Source organism: Panthera tigris, chromosome A3 (assembly GCF_018350195.1).
Source record: "Panthera tigris isolate Pti1 chromosome A3, P.tigris_Pti1_mat1.1, whole genome shotgun sequence".
In the NCBI taxonomy this organism is placed as follows: domain Eukaryota; kingdom Metazoa; phylum Chordata; class Mammalia; order Carnivora; family Felidae; genus Panthera; species Panthera tigris.
This window is the reverse complement of record NC_056662.1, coordinates 69,036,738-69,056,295: the sequence shown is the minus strand read 5'-3', so window position 1 is coordinate 69,056,295 and position 19,558 is coordinate 69,036,738. Positions and strand designations below refer to the sequence as shown.

Genomic DNA, 19,558 nt, shown 5'->3' with positions numbered 1-19,558 from the left:
TTCTACAGACTTTTTTCATTTTATGTTTAACTGCATGAAATTGTTAAAGCATGTGAATTGATACTTGCCAACATACCTATCCAAAACACCCAACAACCATAACTTTATCCATAGCTTGTGCAGGGAAACTTCTGGAAGCTTCTAGGGCATTTTTGCATAACTCTCTTCAGTTATTTTGCCAATCTTTATCTCAATTTCACAAAGCTCTAATCTCCATTTCTCATGGTGTCTCTATTCATTGGTCAGAAGTTAAGGAGATCCATGCATTTTTCTAAAATACAAATGGTGATAGAGAATTACTGATGATGGAATGAGATTACTTGCGACCATGATCATACTAGAAGCTATGTGCTTGCTTTTACTATTTGTTGGTTTAGTTTACTATTATAATGTATTTTGTTCTATATTTGAAACTTCAGAAAACCTTCATATTACAGCTTCTCTGTTCCTAATTCAGGTGTGTGAACTAGAACTTTCAAAACTGGTTTGGTCATGTAATTTGAGGTGTTGGCAACTACTATATGTGACCTAGCTCATGTATAAAACATTTGTGGATTTTTTTAAAGAACCCAAGTTTCTTTTGGATTATTTTTGCAGGACCCAGCACAACCTGCCAAGAGGACTCCTGTTCCAATCAAGGTGTGTGCTTGCAGCAATGGGATGGCTTCAGCTGTGACTGTAGTATGACTTCCTTCAGCGGTCCACTCTGCAATGACCGTAAGTACCCCTCTGAGTACGGACTCAGATACTCATCATTGCTTCCAGTTACTGTGAGTCTTTATATTATGTGTAAGTCAAACTGTCATAATGAGAAGCAGTTGGTTTTACAGAAAGGGCATTTTTGAAAAAAATCAAGTATTAATCAAGGATGCCTTTAGCTAAATGCTGTGATGCTGGTGAGCCTTTAGTTTGCAAGCGTTTACTGTAATGTTTTTTAATTGCTAATGGTCACCTTGTCAAAAATCTGTTTTTTTTTCATTTCCTACATATGACAATCCTCCTCTAGTTTTTGAAAGAGACTCCTTACTGCTTTATATTAAATAATCTTTAATTCCAGGAGATTATATGTTGAGGGCTGTAATTTTCATGAAAGGTGACACATCTCATTATGTTTCTCTTTCTATATCTTTCTTAAAGCAATTATCTGCCTTTTATTTTAAAAACAGTATGTTTAAACATTGTCCTTCAAGTGGTCTCTCTTATACTTTAAGCACCTGTGGATTTTTTTTCCTTTAGTCTCACAATTGTATTGTTTATAGCATGACTAAGAAACACAGCATTCACATGATATCATGGAATATCTAATGGTATGACTTCAGTGAGAATTTTAAGACTGAATTAACTGGTATATAGGATGAAGTCCTGTTTCTTAATTCTCAATTAGATTGTGCCTTACAGCACTTCATCAAAATGATAAAAAGCATTTTCTACAAAACAATAAATTTCACTATACTGAGAAAACTTTTCTGACAAAGGCTCCTGCTTGCAAAACAGAATGAATGATTTATATCATAAAAGCGACAGTTAAGAAAAATCTCTAGGATGATGGGATGGGGGATGCGATGATTGAAGATTTGGGTTTCTAGGCAAAGGCTGGGCTTGGGTATGGATTTAAAGACTGGAGTTTTTTGCCTTTGATCTTTCTCTATTTGAAACTCTATTTATGTCAGTACACATAAGTATTGCAATATTGAAGATGAGGTCAAACTAAAATATTCCCTGAAACTGAGTTTAGTGATATGGTACAACTCAGCAGCTATTTTCAGATTTTCTATTCAGAAATTAAGTATAGGAATAATAAACAATTATTACAAAGTAAAATAGTACTTGGAAGAGAAGTGTAAATATCACACCACCATAGATGGGGAAGTATTTTGTCTCCATCCTACCAGTGACATCTTCCATAAATTACACCAGACTTGAAGCAATGAACATGTATCCATCATACATTTGCACACACACACACACACACACACACACACACACATACACACACACAAAATAACCATATTTGGAGTTCTATAAATGACCTTAAATGAAGACTCAATGAGTAATTTATGTACTTATATGTACCTAAAGCAAAGCAAATATAAAACTTTTATATACTTTTGATAAATATATGTACATATGTGTGCAGAATTATAACTTCCTGCATTTGCTCCTGCCCCATAGAAGATAACATAAATTTATTTTCAAAGACAACCAGAAGACTGATAATTTGTTATGATTTTATTATGGTAAATCTTTAATCCTGAATATGATCCTGACAGATGTATGACTACATGTGGTAGCTGAGATAGCTTTTATTGCATAAAAATGTTTTTCATTTTGCTAAAGAACTTTCTCTGCCAAACTTAATCTAGTTTCCATGTTTTACAAAATAGTTGCCATTTGGTTGTGTCAGATTGTGTATTCTCATATACCAGTTAAATTTGAAGAATATAATTTTCTCTATGTATTTGCTAGACATTTCCTAACAGAACATGAAGATCCTACCCTAAGTATCATGCTGTCTTCACATCATTTTACAGAAAATTATTTGAATGCTGCTCTTGAGTGATAGTAGTGGTGATGATAATGATAAGGCTATTTGTTATTTTCTTGTAAATAAGGTAAATGTCATTCAATAAATGTGTCTCCTGATATGCTTCTTGCACAGAGCAGCATTAAAATGACTTTGGAGGGCTCTCAGAATACATACATTTTGATTAAATCATTACCTCTTAATGGGATTTTGGAAATGTGAAATGCTTTCTTGGTTTGTGCATGGAGTTTTGGTGGTGAGGATATGTATGTATAAATCAACATTTAAAAGAAAATCTTATTTGCATATCAACTTTAATTTGTAGAAGGAACACCAGTCACCATTACCTTTATTAAAAGGTAAACTGAAGCATCCTAAAAAATTAAGAGTTTATTTAAGGAAAAATAGATTCAAATTGGGCAGCATCCAATCTATAAGATAGAAAGGAGCTCCAAGGATCTGTATAAAATGAAAGAATTGTAGGCAGAAGAGAGCAGGGACAAGGAAGTAATACTGGCAAAAAAGAAAAAAAAATCATGTTGGTTATTGAAAAGGTAACTTTCTTTAGGGAATGACAGGGATCTATGAAGCAGATTACCTAAATATTGATGATCAGGATAGTCCTGATTGACTGAATTAAGATTCTGTTTCTGGGATGGCTGAAACTGTAATTAAATTAAATCTTGGTTTGGGAATGTGGGGTTTAGAATAAACGACTCCATTTGGGGCCTCTTGTCTTTTTTTTTTAAGTACTTTGAAGACATGCAATTGATAGGGCAATAAGAGTAGCATGCCTTATTTTCTTCAATTGTTGTGTTCATCAAAATGAACATTATTTCTGCATCTCCCTGTTTTTCTGTGAGTTACACAAACAGAATTAATGTAATTCCTGGGATTTTAACAAACTCCTTTCCTGTATAGTTTGATTTTTTTTTAAATAAAGCTATTTAGGACATTTCATTTCTTAAAGAAATTTCCATCTGTAGTTTAGGTATTTATCCATAAATTCTGTGACAGCAGCCTTCAACTCCACAGAAAACCAAACAAACAAAAACAACAAAAAAAAGGAAAATAGAAATAAAGCTTTTAAAAGGGGGAAAGAACACAAATAAGACACACTGTGTCCAAAATAGACCTTCTGACTATCATCTCTCTGATAAATTTCATAGAATGGGTTAAAGTAACTAGAAAATTTTATTTATGTTAGCCTGGAGATATAATTAACAATGGAAAGATGGGAATACTTTTTAGCTTGTAAGTATAATCTTGGGTAAATCGTACTGATTAATGGACTTAAAGGAATCTTTCAAAAAAGAGGCACTTATGCAAAGTGATGCCAAAGGCTACTTTGAAAGAAATATGTTTGTGAAACCCTTTTTCTTCCCCTGGAAGATTGCCACACAAATGACCTACTCATTGAGAAAAGTAATGCTATGTGTACATGTGTAGGGTAGTGTAGTGTAGTGGGCTCAGCCTGATTCTTCCATATCGATACTATATTTTTTGGCTTTTTGTAGTAATTTTCTGGTTAAGTTTCCCATTTCTTATCCCTTTCTCTTCTAATCCATCCTATGCTTCCTTATTAATTTTGTTCTTTATTCCTTTTCTCCCTAGTTTAATATCACCAGCTCTTCCTGATTTTCCTAATCAGAGGCAATATTTTTCCTCCTCTGACTGCTGTAGTGCTTTGTTGATGGTATTTTATCAGCCATCACTTCCTGGCCTTATATTATTTAGGTTTGGTCTTATCTCCCTGTAAGACTATATTGTAAGACCATGTGCTTTTCCCAGGCAATATCCTTTTTTTTCCACTCATAAGCCCAGTGTTTTATACATCATAATGCATATAATTGGTAACAATGGCAACTTACTACATCTGTGTTGACTAGATGCATGAATCTTGCATGAAGATTTCCAATATATACTCAGCAGTTAACAATACTCTCCAAATTCATCAGTTTGGAGTTGGAGTTCATGAACCTCTGTGGTCTGACCCTAGCTTTCATTTTCATCCTTATCTTTTGCAGAACCTTGTCCATATGGCATGTTACTGCCAATTAACTTACTTATGGCTTTCTGAACAACATTACACTTTCCCAATTTCCTCACCATTGCTTATGCTAATTTATCCTCCTGGGGAATGCTCTCATTCCACCTGGAATGAATTCCTTTTACTATATATCTGCTCGAAGAAATATAATTTCATTTTCAATCTCTACTTAACTGTTTCATCCCATGGAAACTTTGATAGTCCTCCTATCTGAGCCTTAGCTTTCCCCTCTTCTGAAATCTTAGAGTAACCATTTTTCTAATGTACCATATATTGTAGCTTTTTGTCAACTCTTTCGTCCATGTAACCACTTACTGAGTGCCTGCTATATGCCAGGTCTCTGCCAGGAGTTTACGTTACAGTCACTATATAGAACCAACATATCACCTATTCATGCTTGTGCACAAACACACAAACACACACACACACACATATACATACCACCATCAAACCCTTATGCTATACAGTAATCCTTTCACTGCTTTCACCCTGTGGTACAGAATAGAATATAACTTTATTAGCTAATTTAATGTCAGACTGGGGAAGATGAATATGGCTATGATCACATGGAAAATAGTGAACATAATAACATTGTCACATTACATTAGTGCAGAATTGTGTGCTAAATTACACTTCAGCTTCAATGGTGTCTGTTACCATAAGGGAATAATACATCATAGTGCTATTATTTTGGTGCTAGGAGGGTATGGTCTCTGCCATTAGAAGACTATTTTCAGAATTCTAAATTTGCCAGAAGAAAATCTTTCTGATAGGAATTTATCATATCTTTTGTATGAGAATTAGAAATGTTCACTGAAACTAGATTTGACTGTGACTTGTTACCATGACATTTAAAAATACCTTCAGCTTTGTTTCTCACTTTTTTTGTTGTTTGTCAAGAGAATCCAATATCCAGTATTTGAGCATCAATATCATATCTACTGGAAGTGAATCATAACACATATAAAAATAGCTGGATCAAAGTCACATTGTTTCTGTCCCATTTAGAGCTGCCAGTAGTATTAAGCTGTGAGCTGATTTGTTGCCAGTACCATTTAGGGATGAATAAAATTTAGCAATTAGCTCTGTCCACAACCAGATCCTCACTGTATGGTGAATCTTACTGACCTTGGATCATTCAAGCATTTCTACATGGCATCCTTTAAGTTGTTTAAAGCAATGCATAAGCAGTATTTACAGATAATGCCATAGAAAAATTATCTATGAGGAAACAGGGTCAGACCTATCTTAGATTAAACCAAAAGAATTAAGGTATTGTTCACGCTGATCAGAAAATGCAATAAAAAACAGAAAGGAAAGCATCATATATGACAGAGAAACGTACTTTAAAATAGAAATATTGTCTTCTATGTCATATAAATGTATCTTTGTTCTTGTTGGTAATAGACATCATAAAAGTAAATACCTAAAAGACATTGGTCTTTTCGTATTACAATTGAGCAGTGAAATGACATTTTTAAGCTTTATCTGCATAAGAAAATCAAGTGGGGAGAAAACCCCCAAAACAGTGGTATAGAACATTATTGTATTTGAATGATCCAGATTAGTACCCTGTATTGTTGAGCAGGTAAATGATTTGTGACTCTGAATAGCTCTTTACTTTTTGTAAGTGGTGTCAGTTTTACACCAGAAGTCAAGAAGGAAGGCCCAGGTGAATTTTTCCCACTGCTGGTGCTCTGTAATTTTTCTGGCTCACTTAGTGTTCTGACTGGGTAGACTTTCACTTGGCTCTGATGTCATTGCTCATCAGTGCTGGGCTTATATAAATATAGAGGTGGTCTTTGATGTTTGCATTACTGGGCTAATACTGTGATATCCCACCAGAGGCCAAATAGACTAGGGCTCCATTGAAAGAAGGTTCGCCAGTCACCGTGGTTAACTATCCTTAAGGGATTACAGTGGTTGCAACTTCCACTACATGAAATTTCAAAGAGCTCTATGACTAGGGTCTGTATCTGAATAATTTTCTCATTCTCTCGGAGTGTATTGTGCTCAGGTTTCTCACTTTTCTTTCCAGCTAGGGCAACACAGCACATGCAGGGTCCAGGATAGGGTAGGGAGACTGTCTGAATCTGAGGTATGCATTTTTGAAACTTGAGGTTTAGATTTACTTTTTTAAAATGGTTTTTACCTCCCCAGAACTGATGCACTGAAAACCCTTTGAACAAAATGAAGATTAATGATGGTGAATTCTCAGAATCCTGTTTAATACTAAATAAGTATCAACAGTAAATAATTTAGTAGCCATTTATTAATCAAGAAGATATATGAATAGAGTAAAATGTTAAATAATTCTCCAACTTTATAGAATCAGATTATCATGGGAATGTTTTTATTTTTTTAAATTTTTTTGTTTTTTGTTTTTTGTTTTTTTCTGTCTCCAAATTTTTACTTAAATTCCAGTTAGTTAACATGAAAGGTGATATCAGTTTCAGGTGTAGAATTTAGTGATTTACCACTTACATACAATACCCAGTGCTCATCACAATGCATGTACTCCTTGCATCATTTATTACATCCCCCCACTCACCTACCCTCCAGCAACCCTCAGTTTGTTCTCCATAGTTAAGAGTCTGTTTTTTGGTTTGCTCCTTTTTTCCCCTATGTTTGTTTTGTTTCTTAAATTCTACATATGAGTGAAATCTATGGTATTTGTCTTCCTCTGACTTAGTTCGCTTAGCATAATACTCTTTAGTTCTGTCCAAATTGTTGCAAATGGCAAGATTTCATTTTTTATGGATAAGTAATATTCCATTGTGTGTATCTTCTTTATCCATTCATCAGTCACTCAACATTTGGGTGGCTTTTTCCATAATTTGGCTATTATTGATAATGCTGCTATAAATATCAGGGTGCATGTATCCCTTCAAATCAGCATTTTTGTATCCTTTGGGTAAATACCTAGTAATGCAACTGCTGGAGCATAGGGTAGTTCTGTTTCTGTTTTCCAGAGTGGCTGCATTAGTTTGCATTCCCACCAAAAAGGTAAGAGGGTTCCCCTTTCTCCACATCCTCACCAACACCTGTTGTTTCTTGTGTTGTTAATTTGAGCCATTCTGACTGGTGTGAGGTGATATCTCATTGTAGTTTTGATTTATACTTCCCTGATGATGAGAGATGTTGAGCATCTTTTCATGAGTCTGTTAGCCTTCTGTATGTCTTTTTTGGAAAAATATCTATCCATGGCTTCTGCCAATTTTTTAACTGGATTATTTGGTTTTTGAATGCTGAGTTTTATAAGTTCTTTACATACTTGGGATACTAAACCTTTATCAGATATGTCATCTGCAAGTATCTTCTCCCATTACATAAGTTGCCTTTTAGTTTTGTTAATTGTTTCCTTTGCTGCACAGAAACTTTTTATCTTGATGAGGTCCCAATACTTCATTTTTGCTTTTATTTCCCTTGCCTTCAGAGACGTGTCTAGTAAGAAGTTGCTATGGCTGAGGTCAAAGAGGTTACTTCCTGTGTTCACTACGATTTTGATGGTTTTCTGTCTCACATTTAGGTTTTTCATCCACTTTGCATTTATTTTTGTGTATGGTGTAAGAGTGGTCCAGTTTCATTCTACTGCATGTAGCCATCCAGTTTTCCCAGTACCGTTTGTTGATGGGTAGGTTTTTAAAGAAGGTGTATCTGGGGCACCTGGGTGGCTTAGTCAGTTGAGCCTCTGACTTTGGCTCAGGTCATGATCTCATGGTCTGTGAGTTCGAGCCCCATGTCAGGTTCTGTGCTAATAGCTCAGAGCCTGGAGCCTGCTTCAGATTCTGTGTCTCCTTCTCTCTCTGCCCCTCACTTGCGCTGTCTCTCTCTCTCACTGTCTCTCTCTCTCTCTCTCAAAAAAAAAATAAATATTAAGAAAAGAAAATTTAATAAAGAAGGTGTAGTTCAGACTTTGCAAAAATAGATATTTTATTTTAAAAGAATATAAGATCAAAAGTATTTAGACTTTGCGAATTGGATATTTTATTTTAAAAGAATATAATTGTGATTGAATTTGGAAGGAAATGGTTGGATCAGGCAAGTTGTTTATATGCTCTGTTTCTGTGGATATACGTAGCTGGTGCATAAGGACTACAAAGTACTTTTATGTAGATCACACCAGTGTATTTTAATGTTAGTGACATAATTAACAGGTATATGCATACTGTTTATATTTTATAAACCTTACTTTCTCAAACTTCAAAAAATCTTAATATTTTCAATTTACAAATGAAAAGACTTAGGTATGGGCAGTTACATAACTTCTTTGGTCTAAAATGGCTAATAATTTACACAGACAGATATGAATGTAGGTCTAACTCCAAGCTCATATTATTATTTGTACCCACAATTCCTTTCCAAGAGGGGTTAATTCAGTGTAAATGCTGTTCAAATTTCCCAGATGCAAAATTCCTATAGAAGTTAGTAGTGACTGGCAGTTAACACTGCAGATTTTTTTTCCCCCATTTTCATCTCACTCTTGATTCTTATATTAAATTTGAGCATTCTGTGGCAGGAAACCTGCTACTCCCTTCAACTGTTCAGTTGCTGCTTCTAAAGATGGGTTAACAATTCATAGCTGTCTGAGGTGCATGCTGTCATTAACTTCCCGTTCTGTTACAAAAAAGGTACCAATTATGAAAGAGAGATGGGGATTTTCTGTGATTTTTCTATGACAGCCTGAGTTTCTCAAAGATAATAATTTAACCTTTGATAATGAAATCAGGCAAAATATTTACCAAGGTTCTTCTGCTTGAATCAGAATGACAATGTATGTTATGGAAAATGAGCAGGTAAGGTTCAGAATTGTGCTGACCAGTGAATGTGCACTGAGTGTTTCATTACATTGATTATATCTCAGTTTTCTCTATATATAGTTGTAGAGGCAGAAAGAACACACACAGAGAAAAAATGAAGTCAGAGATTAGCACCGCAGTATTTGAATGTTTTTGGAAAACACAAGGGGGTAACACAAGAGAATGCATGAAGCCCAGATCATGAAAAGTCACTATGAGATTAATAGTAAAGACCATGGGCCCCTTGTATTTGTAGAGAAGGGATAGAAAGCTCAAGGGAAATGTGCAGAGTCCAGAAAAAGGTCATGATAAAAATAACGTTGTGCTTGCATTTAGAAATAATTCTGGTCATAAAGCAAAAAAATATTACTGTGAATAAAATGTACCTTTACCAGTGATCCCTTTTCCTGCCCTGAACAAAGCATTCTGTGTCTTTAATGAGATTTACTATTGCAATTAAAAAGTGTAGGATTCTTTTATGGGGAGGAATTATGGTCTCCTCTGCAGCACAGTGCTGTTAGACATTGTTACTTCTCTGGTAGCATTCTACAGCAGCATAAAGTACAAGGATGATCTGTTAGCTCTGGGTATTATGGAGTGTATGATTTTAATGACCCTAATGATCTAAATTCACATCTCTCAGAAAATGGCCTGTAGAGCCTGAGGCTTAATCTCCCCAGGATTTGGTGAGATAGGAAGGTACAAAGGCGTTTCTTAACTTGAAATGATTTCAGAATGAAACAAGTTTCATAAAAGGATGAGCTGATACAGAAGGATGTTTAAAAAAAAAAATGGGTCGCAAGCAAGGAGGAGGCTGCATTTGACGGGGACAGAGGAAACTGTTCGTGTAGGTGTGAATACTTCTTATAAATATATAACATATGACCCTTTAGGGAGAGAAACAGATGGAATATGTAGCAGAAAATAAAGAATACATTTTGCTTGGTTTCTTCACTCCAGTGGCACAGTGTATATTTTGATATTTGGCTTCTCCTGTTGGAAAGGTTTCAAGGCCTCATCTGGATTCCAGCAGCTCAGGGCAATACTGACTTTGGGAATGATCCTGAGTAAAAGTAGACCTTTGGATATGTCTCCAAAGCTTCGTCAGGTCATGACGTGCTGCATTAAATACCCTAGCCATGTTTCCACTTGAATGCTCACTAGATGGAATCCAGAATCAAGGATCTGGCTTTCTGCAGTCATCACACCCTCAGAGTAAGACAGGGTTGCTAGAACTATGGGGTCCATCTTCCATGACCTCAATCATGAATCCACTCTCCTTGGTCCTATTCATGGCAAGTGCTCCATTTTACTAAATTAAAAACATGAAAGTGTTAGAGAAATACCATTTCCTCTCAGCCACAGGAGACATCACAGAAGTAATTAAACTGGATTGTGGTGTGTTGGGCATGTTCCTTTTATTGACAGTGACAACGATTTTGTAAATCAAAACCTGGAAGCACTTTCAGTGTTGTTGAAGTGCAAAAGATAAAATCATAAGGTTCTAAAAATGATGAAACTAAAATCAATCTATGGAGTGCAGTATGAGGGGCTGCTGTATGAGTTGTGAATGCAGCCTGTCTTATGGAATTCGGAGCTATATGAGGGCATAACTTTGTTTTTAGCTTAGTCCCTGCAGTCTATATTGGTGTAAAACCAAATGGAGTAGGTCTTTAATACGAACTATCATTTGTGCTTTTAAGGTCACCTGAAAATTCCAGTCTCCCTAACCCCAATATTCCCTTTTCTGATGTCAGTAGGTTGTTGACATTCATTTCTTTGGAACTCTGCATTCTCTCATTCATCATTTAAAGTTCTCCACCGTCTTGCCCAACAAACACAACCCTAAAGCATGCTTTATCCCTCCTGTGCTCGAGCATTCACTCTTTAATACAGATATTTACAGACACATCAGGGTAGTCACTGAATGCCCTCTTTGCCATCATCTCTGATCAGTGAGTGAGTCCCTCATCTGGATTGTTCTCCTCAACTGCCACTCTGCCCAGGAAAATTCATCCCATGAAGATGATCCAGCTCAAATCAAGTTCACCCAGAGTGAGACAGTCTTCAGTTAGTAGGTGATTTCTTCTGCTTCTGAGTCTTCAAATGTTTACTGTCTCTAACAGGTGTGGGGTTCGCTTTTGGTTTTAGTTTGCTTATGTGTGTATACACCTTTATTCCCCAGCTATATTTTACATCCTTGTCTTCTATTTTTGGTATGATTTCTTACATGCCTAGTACATATTAAATGCTGCATAATATTTGAAGATTAGTGTCTTGAAGCCTCCATTAGTTACCTGATTTTTTAAAGACTTTATATTTATGGAGCAGGTTTGTTTAGATTCACAAAAATTAAGGGGCAAGGCACAAAGATTTCCTATATGCCTCCTATCCACATACATACATCACCTCCCCTGACATCATTCACCAGATTGGTACATTTGTTACAATTGATGAACCTACATTGACACATTATAATCACCCAAAGTCCATAATTTACAGATTAACTGATGTCTGTGTCCATCCCTACAATTCTTTTATATGTAATATATAAATATACTATATTATATTACTCACCATATATATGGTATATAATGCCATATATTATAATGTATATAACACTCACCATATATGTGTATATATATTACATAACATCTGGCAAGGGTAAGGTATCATGTTTTATCCCATTACCGTAAATGCATTTTTCATTCTCTTTATTCCTGATGGTAAAAATCCATGTGGAATTAGAGTCTCATGTAGCTAGAAAGAAAGTCTTTGAGTAAAGATGTGTGCATTTGTCAGGGGAAATGTGGGTGAGTGTGTGTGCATGCTCACATACCATGGGAGAGGGATTTAAAAACATTACATTCTGTTTTCTTCAAATTCCACTTGAGATGGCATTGTACATTACATGAAATGTAACAAATTCTGGGACTTCAGTTTCTTTCAAGGTAACTATTTTTTGTTCAATTTACTTTCCTCCCATTAATTAGCTGATACCTGCAGGAATAATCACATCATTATGAAATGCTACACTGCTTATTTGATCTTTTTTATCTAAGCTTTAATAAGATTTTGCAATATTGGAGTATTTTTCTAGCAATAACATAAGCTCTCTGGGGGAAAATTTCTCTTATAATAGCTTATCACTTGTGTGCCCTGATTTAGTCCACCAGTGTCCTTGAAGAATTCTCTAAATGTTGCCTTTGCAACAGCTCCAGAAGAGCCAAATGCCATTTGGTGTTACATAGATGTAATTCAGAATATTCTCGTTGTTTTACCTTTTCCATATTAAGTATGATAAAGATAGCATTTGTATATACAACTGTACCAATTATAAGAGGCTTAATTGGCCTAATTGCTCTGGTTCAGTATTTTAAGTGAATTTGCCTAAAATCAGTTTAGTAGGGTGGTGAGTATTCTCCACCTCCAAGGCTACCTAAATCATAATAGGTCTGCCAAGTCTAGATTGACAGCATCAGAAATGGAAATTGCTTGGGGCCCTGGGTGGCTCAGTCATTTAAGCATCTGACTTCAGCTTGGGTCATGATCTCACCGTTTGTGAGTTCAAGCCTTGCATCGGGCTCTGTGCTGACAGCTCAGAGCCTGAAGTCTGCTTCAGATTGTGTGTCTCTGCTGCTCCCCTACTTGCTCTCTCTCTCTCTCTCTCTCTCTCATAAGTAAATAAACATTTAAAAAATTTTTTAAAGAAATAGAAATTGCTTGATGGTTAGAGGGGTTGAGAAAAAAGTTTAAAAAATAATTTCCAAGAACATTTGAATTTGCCTACCTTAACCAAAAAGGAGGTCATACAATGAAAGGGCTGGCCTGTCCACGGTTCCCAAATTGTCATTCCTGGACCAGCCTGTCAACATAACCTATGAAATTGTTAGGACTGCCTCTTGCCATATTCAAGACCTCCTAAGTTAGAAAGTATGGGGTGGGTCCCAGAAATCGGTATTTTGAGAGCCTCTAGGTGATTCTCATACGTACTTGGGTTTGAGGACTGTTAGACTAGATGATCTCTAAAGTCATCTTCTTAGTTCTATGCTTTCCAGATAATACATACTTTATCAAATGAAATAAAGGAAGTTCTGCCTAAGAATTTTTGTAAGTAAAACATTATAACTAGATTTATGAAACAGTTTCAATATAATCTTGGATGTTTTTGGCATAGTGATTTAAAAGAAATAACACAAATTTTCATTTTGATTATCAGCCTCCTCAGCTGGCTGGCAATCATAAGAATATTTGAAAAGTTCCCATTCACACTATTCATGCTGTGAAAAATCTAGTTCAAGGCAAAATTCCCCCTGCAGTATGAGGACAATGACGAAACCCAAGTGCACATCCTTCTCTGCTTATCCTGTGACATTCTTTAGAATAATACTCTGATAATTGCCATAGATTGGGAAATAAAGTATTATCCTTATCTGCGAAAGAATTGTACTCTGGAAGAAACTTGCAGCAACTGAACCACTGTGAAAAGTGCCATTCAAAAAAAAAAATGCCATTTATGGAAGATAATACATTCTTCCTTTTTCATTGCCTAAAACATCCCACATCTCTAACTACCCTACCACCTGCTAAATAAATGTGATCTTGGGTCACTAGGAATCCCCCCAGATACAGTATTCTTTCTCAGTATTCCTTTGTGAGCCTCAGTTTCCTTGTTATAAAATGAAAAGTTTTCATTTACCTTATCATCAAGGCACCTAGAGTTCCAAGGGTCTGTGATCCATTGTCACTATATACTTACTTTGTTTTTCCTCAACCCTAGACCTCTTTTTACTCATGTTTAAGGTTCTTCTAAAATGTAGCCTACAGTTCAGTCTCACCACACTAATCTTAAGCTATATTTTAGCCAAAGGCCTTTCTTGCCAAGTCTTATAAAAAAGAAGAACTTGGAAAAAGAAATCTGATTAATGGGCTGTCTTCCTCTTTTGAGAAGGGAAACTTTGAATTAATCCTGAAACACAAGGCAAAGACTTGAGCTATTTGTTTCTTTCACGTTGGTATTGCTACTTATTTATAGCTCCTTTCAAATATCTACTTATATCAAATATGTTTTAAGCTGAAGATTTCACTGGCATAGGGATCATGCTAAATGCTAAATGTAATTGCTAATGGTACTTAAATAAGTGCTTTTTGGTGATTAAAAAACAGTAATATAATTAGGGGTCCATAATTGTTAATAAGATCATGATTACCACTACTAATTGAGCATCTACTATGGGCTGAGTTTTTATAAGATTTTTTCTTTTCCTCATTTTACCATCCTTCCATAATGAGGATACTGACATCTATTTCACAAAAGCTGTATCTAAGGTAAAGAAGTATGCCCATGTTCCCATGTTGATTAGAATAAGAATTCAGGCTTATCTCACATAAAACCCATGGTCTGCCATCCAGAAATTGCATCATGCAGTCTCTCAATGTTGAATAAAATAGTCAAATTGAGAGTATTCACATGCATTCTTTACTTTCATGTCAAATATTTTAGAGGATGCACAAGATGAATTAATATATTCAGATGTCCTCAATATAACAAATTGTAAAGATGAGGAAGAACTGATACAGAGCAAATTTAGTCCTATCTTCCTTTTAAGTCACTTTTCAGCAGGCCTATACCCTGTACTGGTTCATGGTAAATCATGTGACCAGCACGCCTACAAAACTTTATAAAGCCTGCAGCTTCAAAGAGAAAACCTTTGTATACCTTCAGTGAATGATCAGACTTTGAAAGTAATGCTTTTTATGAAGTAGAATATAGAACATTCTGAATAACCCAGGAAAATACATGTTTCCTCTATTTAAAGATAGTGTAAATTTGAGATGTCGTTGACAAAAAAAAAAAAAATCACGAAATGATAAGCATGTGATTTTTCCAAGATAGCAGGTTTGTAGTCTAAAGTCGTGGTGTGTCAGGAAGAAAAAGGATCATCTTGGACGGTGAAGTTAACCTTTCACAAGTTTGGCTTGTCCACCTCTCATTGCTACACTTCCTAATAGAAAATTTCTTTTTGCTAAAAACTACTATGATTTAACTTTAGTGAATCCTGTCTCTCCAACTGATACTTAACACTGTGTAGGAGGCTTTAATACCTCTGCTTCTGCCCTGGGGCACTGCTAGTAGGAGATGAGAAAACATCATTCTACCTTCTGAGAGTCACTTGTGCAAAAATAGAAAGGCTTTGTGCTCAGGACTCTCCTGGGGATTAGGAATATATTTACAGAGTAAATTATCCAAGTCTGAGACTGTTATTAATTGTGCATTTGCTGTGGACAAAACACTGTGAGAAGTAGGGAAAATGATATGATTGGGTCCCTGGACCAAAAGAGTTTCTGTTTCCATTGGAAGAATGATTCCCGAGACCCAAAGAATTGTCTCTTTTGTTCTGTGACCTATCACAAGTGCTTAAAACAGTACTTGGTACTTTGTGTGTACTCAATAAATAATTCTAGAATGGATAAAATGCATTGCTAATGAGATAACTAGTAATTTAAATGTTCATTGTATAACACCAGTTGTTGTATGTTAATTTAGAAGAGAGGATAAACACAGTCATGGGCTAAGTGGAAATGATGGGAGTGAGGTGGACCTTACTGGACAGAGAGAAACAGGGACACTACTTCACCCAAGGGGGATAATATGAGCAAAGGTCAGTCTGTAGATAAAATATTCACAGATCCAAGCACATGTATTGAGCACCTTCTATAACATGAAATGCTCTGCTAGGATCTGGGCGTACTGAAATAAACGAGGAGTCTGTGGGTGCAGTGCAAAGATAACAGACTTTGGAGGCAAATAGAATTGCATTCTGACTGCCACCTGGCACCTATAGGGCCACAGCCATGTGGATTAATGTATCTGAGACTCAACTTCTTCATGTGTAAAATGAGGACATGATTACAAATCTTGCAGGATTCTTGCATGGTTGTTTTGAGAATTGAAGGTAATAGAGGGTAAGATGCTTACTGTACCCCCAAACTGGCCAGCGTTCTGTAATTGGTATCTGTTGCCATGCTGCCTTTGCATTTGCTTTCAGAGAGCTCATGGATAAGAAGAAATGGCTGGCATGTGTACAGATCATTACAATTTAAGAAATGCTTTAATACTTCGTATACTGTGGTCTGAGGACTGTTAGCACCTGCAAACTCATGAGGGATACAAACTCACAGATCTCCCCACCCGCTACACACCTACTAATTCAGAATCTGCATTTAACAAGATGCCAGTTCATTCATATGTACATTCAAGTGTGAGAAGCGCTTCTCTAATAGAAGCCTGTAACTAGGCAGAACCAGGGACTGGCTACATCGACTTAGGTAACTGAGCGAAGACTTCTCTTAGAAAGTGAAGTTTAGAGGAATTGAGAAGTTTAGAGGAATGAATATGTGTGGCACGATTTGTTTAGTATGTTAGAATTCCTAATTTGAAAAAACTCAGCATAGTTTCACTGTCTTGACATCGCTGTTTTCACATCACATGGACTTTTGGTAATCTGTGGTTTAGCAGGGCAAATGCAGGCCACGGCAGTTTTATCAAAGTGAAGCCAATCCTTGTTTCGTGCTTCAATGTATTAGAAGGAACGGGCTCTAAAATCTAGCATTTGCAGTGGGCCTACCCATAAAGAGGTCTGGGTTCATCAGGTCTCTCTCCCAAGCAGCTCACAGTGCACATGTTTCATTGGACAACCTTGTTTAACCAGAAAGGTCTTGAAAGAATCTGCCACTTTCTGGGCCAGTAAATGGAGTAATATCAGTCCTTTGGTGCTCAGAAAAAAATACCCAGCTTTCCCTAGGCAGTCCCTTCAAGCCCCTCTGGTATAACACTCATTTTGTTTTTAATGTGAGCATTGCTTCTATTTTATGTGGAGCCACGTGGTTCTGTTCATTGAGTTGGTAGGTGACTCTAAGCCTGTAATTATGATCTTGATTGTCAGTTGCCAAAGGACAAAAGGAAACGGTAGTAATCCACTCTGGTGCTCTTTAGTGAATTGTTGCATATGCTTTGTGGTATATCACTGCACATAAATCTCACAGTACCAGTAAAACTATTAGGGTAGTAAAAGATATGCATTTTAATTTTCATAAAAAGTGTCATAAAAGTCAATTAACTACACTTCCCAAATTGCAGTTCACTCTAGGAAGCCCATGGTTTCTTAATGTGGAATTACACAGTCCTTTCACTTTCCTTGTGACCTCCGTTAATGGTTTAATCATTACACCTGCTTGTCATCATGCGTCATTATCATCTCTGGGGTCCCTTTGTCTCCTTATCTTTGTGTAATTTTTTTTCCTGCCTTTCTACTTAGAGCTTCATAAAGGTACTTCCAATACAATGGAGGTTTTTGCTTTTTTTTCTTTTTCTTTCCTGTTTCCTAATTGGAGGGAGACAGGGAGATGAACAGCATAAATAATCCACACAAATTTAGGAATTATAATTATCCAGGAATGAAGTAAAATATTCTTTGGTTATATATCCACAAGTAACAAGGAAAAAACAGAGAGATTTTATTTATTAGACTACAAGAGAATCTGACTAACCCCCACTTTGCTGATCTATAAAAGTGAACATTCCTCCCATATTTTTAGATTGTTCACCTTCTCCTCAAAAGTAGTTTAATAGCGCAGACTAGAGAAAGGTCCCCTGGTGTTCAGATTTTATTACTTTCACTGACTAAAGTGCAGTGCATTTCCTAGTATAATTACACCCCAGTTGTCACAATAAATGAACACAGTATATTTTACGATACACTTTACTTGCTTATTATCATGTTTGTTCACACATCTCTCAGACTTAATAACCCATGGGGGGCTTCTGCCATCATTGGTGAATGGAGATTAGTGAAGTTCTCTATTTCATTTGGGCAAGGTTTTTATTTCAATTTTAAAAAGCCATAAGCAGGATAGATAGTAGATTTAAGGAATTTTTTAAATATCTGTAGCTAGGTAATATTCCCCTCTTCACTGTGTGACTTTTCTAAACTTCACTGCTGATCTCCCAACACCCACAAAGGTGAATTTTAGCTGAGTGCATTTTTAATGGAGACCAACTGATGTTTCTGATTATTTTTAAAAAACAAAAACAAAGAACATCCTGGATGTAAACAGACGTCTCTTTTGAAATATATATTTATCTTTTATTTCGGGTTGACCCTACCGAGCACATGGTTACTTTCTAAATTTTATGGTAACATTAGAAAAAAAATCAGCATTTCCAGTTGCTTTAATCAATTTGGAGTCAAAATACAAGAATGCAACCCTATTAGCATGAACATTTGAAAGACTGGCTACTTTATTTGTTGCATGACATATGTAGACTTTATCATAGAGATTGAAATGTAGCATAATAATAAAGAGGTTATTTTATTTGATGAGAGGAAAAAAATTGCATGCCCCATATCATATGGTGTTATATTAAGTTTTTGTAAATATGTATTTTCCTTCAAATTAGACAAGGTATAGTCACTTACGCTTGGCCATAACACAGATACTTAGGTTCTCACTTTTTGGAAAGTTTAAACCATTTTTTGTCTGATGATGAAAATAAGACATACTTGTAGGATAATTAAAAATACAGAACCAGGATGCCTAGGTAGTTCAGTTGGTTAAGCATCCAGCTCTTTTTTTAAAAAAAAATTAATGCTTATTTATTCTTGAGAGAGAGAGAGAGACAGACAGAGAGAGACAGAGCACAAATGGGGGAGAGGCAGAGAGAGAGGGAGACATAGAATATGAAGCAGGCTCCAGGCTCTGAGCTGTCAGCACAGAGCCCTATGTGGGACTCAAACTCACAGACCATGAGATCATGACCTGAGCCAAAGTCAGATGCTTAACTGACTGAGCAACCCAGGTGCCCCAGTTAAGCACCCAATCTTAATCTCAGCTCAGGTTCTTGATCTCAGGGTGATGTGTTCAAACCCTGCATTGGGCTCCATGATTAGTGTGAGGCTTCTTAAAAATATATATGTGTATAACAGATAAAAGGCAAAATAAAACCACCTGTATTTCTACAATTAGGCTTCTCTTCTTTTAAAGAAAGTTTTCAATTTAACAGCTAGGAAATATTCATTGAATATTTGCTATGTCCTGAGAATTATTTTAGCTATTAAAAAAAAAGGAAAGGAAAGAATAAAATTAAATTTACTCTGTAAATATAAGACAGAAGTGTAACATAAC

At 35.9% G+C, this 19,558-nt stretch overlaps 1 protein-coding gene across 19 annotated transcripts in view; it reads left to right on the top strand.

Annotated features, from left to right (window-relative positions):
* Nucleotides 1–19,558, top strand: part of NRXN1 (neurexin 1) — a 1,119,427-nt gene that overhangs the window by 577,204 nt on the left and 522,665 nt on the right. For all 19 annotated transcript variants that reach the window (XM_042981375.1, XM_042981374.1, XM_042981369.1 and 16 more), the window contains one exon: nt 598–717. In XM_042981375.1, the coding sequence (XP_042837309.1) occupies nt 598–717 (120 nt within the window). The remainder of the gene's footprint in view (nt 1–597; nt 718–19,558) is intronic.